The sequence below is a fragment of the Bos indicus x Bos taurus genome, chromosome 2 (genome assembly GCF_003369695.1).
Source record: "Bos indicus x Bos taurus breed Angus x Brahman F1 hybrid chromosome 2, Bos_hybrid_MaternalHap_v2.0, whole genome shotgun sequence".
Taxonomy (NCBI): domain Eukaryota; kingdom Metazoa; phylum Chordata; class Mammalia; order Artiodactyla; family Bovidae; genus Bos; species Bos indicus x Bos taurus.
Genome location: NC_040077.1, coordinates 107170265 through 107177727, shown reverse-complemented (window position 1 = coordinate 107177727; position 7463 = coordinate 107170265). Strand labels below are relative to the sequence as shown.

At 49.0% G+C, this 7463-nt stretch overlaps 1 protein-coding gene across 3 annotated transcripts; it reads left to right on the top strand.

Moving 5' to 3' along the window:
* The first annotated feature begins 559 nt into the window (after window positions 1–559).
* RESP18 (regulated endocrine specific protein 18) lies at window positions 560–6162 on the top strand. Of its 3 annotated transcripts, none has more exons than XM_027514128.1 (7): window positions 560–779; window positions 2684–2788; window positions 2924–3028; window positions 3825–3957; window positions 4185–4224; window positions 4346–4435; window positions 6007–6162. In XM_027514128.1, exons 1-7 carry the CDS (start codon window positions 674–676, stop codon window positions 6055–6057), a joined length of 630 nt encoding a protein of 209 aa, XP_027369929.1. In that variant the 5' UTR covers window positions 560–673; the 3' UTR covers window positions 6058–6162. The 3 variants fall into 3 exon arrangements, with proteins under 3 accessions (XP_027369929.1, XP_027369948.1, XP_027369939.1); XM_027514147.1 differs by having other exon boundaries at window positions 561–643; XM_027514138.1 differs by lacking the exon at window positions 2924–3028 and having other exon boundaries at window positions 564–779.
* Window positions 6163–7463: the final 1301 nt, after the last annotated feature.

Genomic DNA, 7463 nt, shown 5'->3' with positions numbered 1-7463 from the left:
AATAAAATTTTAAGTTTAATGAAAAAGATATTCAAATGTCTAGAGCTTAGGAAGCTCAAATATTAGCCTGTAACTAAGAAAGTGTGGACGCTATGGATCAGTTAGTTATTCAGTGGTTAGTTATTGCAATAGCTCTATTAAAATGGGTACAGTGATTTGAACTAGGATGATGGCAGTGGATGTGGAGAAGATAGTTTTGCATATACTTAACAGGTCAAACCCATGATGGTTGGGGATTTTAAGGTAGGTAAGGGTGAAGTAAGTATCAGGAAAATCAAAATAGACTAGATTCATTGAATGCCAGCTATCCAGTTGCTGTACATATTTAACCCTCACAACAAATCTATGAGGCAGGTGCATTTCACACCAGCATTTTACATGCAAGCCCTCTCTCCAACTTTGGGACTGGGAATAGAGGCAGTAGTCCTTGGGATCTGTTTTATTAAAAGAGGAGTGGGCTCCTAGGTTTGGGTGGCTGTGGGGCCGGTAGGGGCTGGGTAGGCGTAGGCAGGGGCAGGGCCTGCCAGCGATTGGCCCAGCTGCCAAGGGAGGGTTGTGCAGATTCAGTCTGGCTAGCCAGCGGGTGGGAATCGACAGTCCGGCGCAGTCCCTCCGGCAGCTGACTGCCATCTCTTCGACTTAGGTGGGGAACCAGCGCAGCAAGCCCGGGAGGATGCAGCGCCAGCTGTGGCTCGGGGGCTTCCGGGGGCTCTGGCTGCTCGTCTGCTTCCTGCTGCTGAACAGCCGCCTGGGGGGCTCCAGCGACGTTAGTGGTCACGGTCAGGAGGAAACCTGGGGTGGGGTGCGGGCAGGGCCAGAGAGTGGTTCTGAGTGAAGTGGGTCTGGGGACCTCAAGGTTAGGAACTTCGGAGGAAAACAATGTGTTTAGGGAGTAAGAAAAGAAAAGTGCGCGGAAGGACGCGCAGGCTTGGAATGGGGCTCGGTGTATGGGATCTGGACCTAAGAGAAGCCGACTCAGGGGAAGATTGGGAATTAGGAAAAAGGACGGAAAAACACAGGGGCTCAGGGAAGTAAAACTGGCATGTGCGGCCACAAGAGAAGCAAGACTTGCCGAGGAGCGGGGGAAGAGATGCCTATGCCTCAGGGATAGTCAGGGGCCAGGATCTCTGGACAGTAGGAGCAGGGATCCCGGGTATCCGGGCCCTGGGAGAAGACTGGGCCGAGAGATGAACCAACACTTCTTTGTAAGCCCCTGGAGCCTGGTATTTGTGATTCAGTTTCCGGGAAGAATGGGAGGGCTAGGCTGGGGGAAAAGAAGATGAGGCAGAAAAGGTCCATCTTCTTCCTCCCCCTTCACTGCGCCATCGCTGACTCACATTTGAGCAGCCAGAGACCGACTGCGCAGACTCGAGGATTCCAGCACCCGGAGCTTCGGGCAGACGCCGCAAACTCCTAGGCTGGCGCCAGCTCTGCTCGCCCGATTCTTGGGTTTAGAGGCCAGTGCAGAGAATTCACGAAAACCTGTAGGAGGAGGCCCGGTGGGTGGGGGTGGGGAGAGGGTAGAACCCTCAAGCTTCTTAGGGATGCCTAGCTCTCTTTACAGCTCAGAGCTTCCTCCATGCCAGGATTTGGCCACCGCTCAGCACCGCGGACAGCGCCAGGTGCCCCTGTAGGTTTGACTGAGGGTGTCCGGGTCACCCTGCCAGTTCTGGGAACGCTGCCCCAGAGAACGATATCTCCTTCCAGAACTTATATTCCTTCTTAGTATGACGTTTTCCTCCTTCTCAAAGCCAGGGAATAATAGAATCCATTTAAATCGGGAGGAGAATTTCCTTTCCATAATGACTCATGGTAATTCCACCGTCGGAAACAAACAACACAACCCCCTCAAAAAAAAAAAAAAGAAAAAAGAAATAAGCAAACAAACAAAAAAAAAAAACAGACTCCAACCCTACCCCATCTACTTGGAATGAGAAAAGTGTATAGCATTAGGGATTATCTCCATCCCCCTAGCCTTTCCATATGCCCAGTGGCAAATTTTAGCCTTCAGGACAAGGATCCAGACACTCAAAACCTATGCATACCAATACTTTCTTCCTCTAAAGATTTCAGGACTCCTCTCCAATTGTCATGCGTGTGTGCTCATGCGTACTCACATACTCAGTTGTGTCCAGCTCTTTGCGACCCCATGGATTATAGCCCACCAGGCTCCTCTGTCCATGGAATTATGCAGGCAAGAATACAGGAGTGGGTTGCCATTTCCTCCTCCAAGGGGTCTTCCTGACCCAAGGATGGAATGATTATTTACCACTGAGCCACACTCCAGTCCCCTTCAATCCCCTCCAGGCTTTAAAGCCTTCCCTAAATGCAATTCCCCTACTTTCCATGCCCAACCTGTTCACCTGATTATCCATTTATGTGTGTGGCTTTTTGAGTATCTGCTTACCTCACCCTCCATGGGCTGCTCTTTGCCTGTAAGCTTGGCTCTTATCTGGAAGTTGCTACCAAAAGTGAATGAGGTGGCAGGGGTTAACAAACAGGGAAGGTGGTGATGGGGGGAGGGAAGAATAAAAAGGAAGACCTGAAAAGAGGAGGGGGTCAGGTGAGGGGGACAGGGACCATTGAACCCAGGGGAGATAGTGGAAGGAATCTGCTTTATTTCAACTGGAATTTGGAAGGCTTCTAGTCAAGATCCTTTCTCACACCACTTTTTTGCCCTCAGATGGTCAGAGCCAAGTGGGAGTGGGGCAGCTCTGGCCCCTCCCAGGATTTACCACCCCGGTCTTCAAGCACTTGCAAGTTTTACTCCAGCAGATTATGCCCCACGGTGAGTAAGAGCTAGAGAAGAAAGGCTGGGGCTTTGTTACATACAGAGGTATAGTGAGGGGCTTTTGATCTGAGAACAGGCTTTCTTCCCCTAATGTCTCTACTTGACTCTCTCTATCATGTTCACTTCATGGAGAATGGGGAGAGACCAGAACGGGGATTGACCTGGAAGGGCAGGCTGTTTGCCCTCAAACCCCTGGAAGGGCCCAGCACAGGCTTCTAGAAGAAGCCCCTGGAAAAGGTCAGCATCTAATTCCTTGAGACTAGCCCCAACTCCAGGCACTAGCAGATTTTTTCCAGAACCAGGAATCTTTAAATTCTCAGCCAGGAAAACATACATATACACACACACTTAAACCTCTGAGTAGGAAGCATAATAAATTGTATGACAAATACAAAAGAGGAAGGAAGGGAGTGGGAAGTCCTTTGAAGACAGATGGTTGACCATTTCTTAGAGGAGACTTTCATGAATGAGGGAAGAGTCAGATAGGAAATCTGGCCAGAATTCGTATTACTACTATCATTACTGATGTCTAATATGTGTGTAATGCCTTAGCGCAGTCATTCTCAACATGCATCCTCAGACCAGTAGTATCAGCATCACCAGGAAACTTCTTCAAATTGCTAACTCATGAACTTCACCCCAGACCTCCGGAATCAGGAACTCTAGAAGGGAAGAACAGCAATCTGTGCTTAACAAGCCTTGCAGAAGATTCTGATGTACCCTGAAGTTTGGGGATCACTCACTGCCTTAGAGTTTTCACAGCACTCTTCACATCCCGAATCTCATTCAATCCTCACAATAGTATCAAATGAGTTAATGAGAAAAGTACAGTCCTAATCTTAGCCAAATATATATTACATGCCAGGCACTGTGCTAAGCAACTTTTATGTGCCATCTCATTTAATTCTCTCCACAAATTGTGATTCTTTGTCTTACTTTGAGGGAAAGGGGGAGTGTTTGCTTCACCCTGGTCCCTGGAGTGGGCCAGTCAGAGCATCCCAGGTGTTAATTCACCACATCTTTCACCCTGCAGATTTGTTCTGGAAGGATGACATGACCCAGGAAGTGATGACCCAGAAGATGGGTCACACCAGCAAACTCCATCCTGAGGATCCATGTGTGAGGAGTGGGCCAGCAGCCTTCCCCACCAGAACCCCGGGGGTGAGGTGTGTGAAGCCTGTGGTCAGCCCATGCCGTCTAGTGGAGGGATGGAGCAGGGAGGGAATGGGTGTTCAAACTGCAGGAAAGAACTGCCAGGAGTACTCTGTGAATGATTCAGAGGTCCTGTCTTGGATCTGCAGGAGAAAATTCCATGAGCCTTAGTGACCTGCAAAGGCAGAGGAGAGGGGTTCTGGCAAGCCTAGGTCCCATTTGTCATCCTCATCTCTTCTAGGGGCAAGCAAGAGGAGAAACTTCGACTCCTGTTCCCCAAGGTGAGACTCATGTGTCTTCTCAAGACTTCTAAAGCCCTGACTTTGAGTTCTATATCTTTTTCTCTGGGGCCCTGACACCCTTTTCAGCCTCCTTCCTGACTCCTGGCTTCCCTCCTCACAGAGCCCAATGGTCAAGGTGAACAAGGATCAATGCTTTACCTCCAAAGTGGTTTCAAAGGTTCTGAAACATGAGGTGGCTAACCCAGTCAAGGTGAGAGGCTCTCGCTTTTTCAGGGGAGGTTGGAATTGCCAAGGACATGTTTAAAGGAGGGAGGCAGGTGTGAAGGAGAGAGTGGGTATTGGGCTGTGAACAGAGAAGCTGAAGAAAAGATCTCTCCCAATTGAAGGGTACCCCCACTTTCCTGCCTTTCTCAGACTACTTGTGAACATCCATGTAAGAGATTGGGGTCGTGATGCAGGTTCCAGGCATCTCTAATGATCATCGCAGACAATCATGCATCGGCATTGAGTTTACAATAGACATGGGAAACTGCAGAGTTTTCAATATTGAGTAAAATGTCCTCCTTTCTCCACACACTCCCTTGTATACAGGAAGTGATAGCAAAGCTTCTTTGGATGAACAGGAGAGAGAGTCCAGAAGACTTCAGCAATTCCTGACTTTGCTCTACTTTGTACCCTGGGCAAGTCACCTGGGCAAGGCTCTGGGTTACCTCCTTAGGAGGCTTGAACTCTTCAGAATCCAGGTTGAAAACACCCATCTAGCCCTCCCATCTATCTTTACATCTGAGACTTTGAGGCCCAGGCTAGTCCAGCAACTTACTCAGGGTTGCATAGGAGGTTATTGGCAGACCCAAGACTGGACCGAGGTCTCCTGATTCTTAATCCTTTCCATTGCACAGCTCCTGCCCTTCTTTCTGCTCAGACACTGCAGTGGGGATGGGGCTGCCCCAGACATCAGACCTCCACATTGACAAAAGTTTTTTGTTTTGTTTTGTTTTTTTTTGACTAAGACCTAAATTACAAGAAGGTGGTAGCCAACAGAAGATATGAAGGAAGGGCCTCCCAGGAAGAGGACAACACAATGAACATGTCTGGAGACAAGGATACTATGGCATGTCTGAGGAACAGATGGGAAAGTCAGTGGTAGAAGATTAGGTTGGAGAAGTAGGTCCAGGGTTGACCACACACCAGCTCATAGATCTTGGTGAAAGTTTGGATTTTATTCCAAGTGTGGTGGCAAGTTGACTGGGAGATTCTGAGGAGGGGGATATTATAATGTGGTATGATATTAAGAGGCCACACCAGTGATATTGGGGATGGACTATAAGGAGAGTGAGAGTGAACACTGAGACCTGTAAGGAGCTGATCAATCTGGTCTAGGGGAGACAAAGGTGTTGGCTGTGGAGCTGGCTCTCCAGAAGCAGTCTGCACCTCTGGGGGCTTCTAGCCCCTCATGCTCTCCTAGGAAACCACTTCCCACTCATAGGATGGCAGCTGTGCTTCCAAAGCCCAGATCGTTTGCTGGCTCCACACACCCAGAGCTGAGTGACAGACCCACCTTGAAGAACAGGTTGTTGGAGAGCTTTTGTGAAAGCAAACAAGGCGCTGCCACTCTTCTCTAGCCCAAGCCCAAGGGCAAACCATGGGACAAGAGCTCTGTGAATTCTGTGTGGGAGTAAAGGTGACAGGCCCTCAATTGATGGGCTGAGTCACTGCGGGCTGACTCAAATCAGGCTGTTATAGAGGCATCTGGGGGAGGAGTAGGTGAGAGAGGGGCCACCTCCCCACGTACTGATTCCGATCTTCTGTTTCTGGTTTCAGGGCTTCTTTGAGTCGCCCCCCACTGTGGGCCACAACCTTGTCGCCGACTGAGACTTCATGTGAAGCCTCTTTGCCCCGGTGCCCTCCTCATTGCCCTCCAGAGGGGCAGTTCTGGGATGATCAAAACCTGGATCAATAAAGTGACTTTGATGCGAACACTCTGTGACTTTCCTTGAGGCAGGACAGGTCAGGTTTGGATGTGAGAGAGGTGGGGCCAGAACAGTGACTGGGGTGAGGAGAGCACAGTTCCCCAGTGCTGCTGGAGAGTGCTTCTGTCTTGTTTTCCTTCCAGTGACCATTCCTGAAGTGAGGATAGTAAGGGTGGGACCACAGCTGGAATGGCAGCCTTCTTTACACGTATCCAGCCATGCTGTGTGGTCCAGTTGCCCATCCTTCCATGTCATTGGAAAAGACCCTGAGGCTGGGGAAGATTGAAGGCAAGAGGAAAAGGGGCCGACAGAGGTTGAGATGGTTGGATGGCATCACCAACCTGGACGGGCCTGGACTCTGCTGTTTTATAAGGGTCTCCACCTCCAATATTATAGCCCCTGCCAGGGCTGCCCCATTCTTTGTGCTCCCAAAAATCAACACACAGGTGCTACAATCAAAGTGTACACACGTTAAATGATATTTTGCTGACTCTTCCCAGTTTGCTCCTGGTAGCTTGTTCAGTTGCTCAGTCATGTCTGACTCTTTTCAACCCCATGGACTGCAGCACCGCAGTATTCCCTGTCCATCACCAACTCCCAGAGCTTGCTCAAAGTCATGTCTATCGAGTTGGTGATGCCAACCATCTCAACCTCTGTCAGCCCCTTCTCCTCCTGCCTTTAATCTTTCCCAGCATCAGGGTCTTTTCCAATGAGTCAGCTCTTCACATCAGGTGGTCAAAGTTTTGGAGCTTCAGCCTCAGCATCAGTCCCTCCAAGGAATATTCAGGATTGATTTCCTTTAGGATTGACTGGTTGGATCTTCTTGCAGTCCAAGGGACTCTCAAGTCTTCTCCAACACCACAGTTCAAAAGCATCAATTCTTTGGTGCTCAGCCTTCTTTATGGTCCAGCTCTCATATCCATACATGACTACTGGAAAAACCATAGCTTTGACTAGACAGATCTTTGTCTGAAAAGTAATGGTAGCTTAAAAATCTTACAAGGGAGTGAGTGATCTGATCATTCATACTCAGCCCAGTCAAACACCAGAATGTCCTATTTGCAAAGCTTTATACTTTCAAGGTACTCTCAAACTCATTTAACATTGCCAGATGTAAGCACATGGGCAGATAACAAGATTTTGTTCCTCTGAAGAACTGGGATTTGGCCACACATCTCATCCAATTAAGCAACCCAGAGAAGTTAAGTGACTAGTTCTTGATGGCACAGAGTCATGGTCATGCTGCTATTTTTTCTCTCTCCGCCTCTACTTGGTGTGTTCAGGAAATGTTTCTAAACCCAACACTAG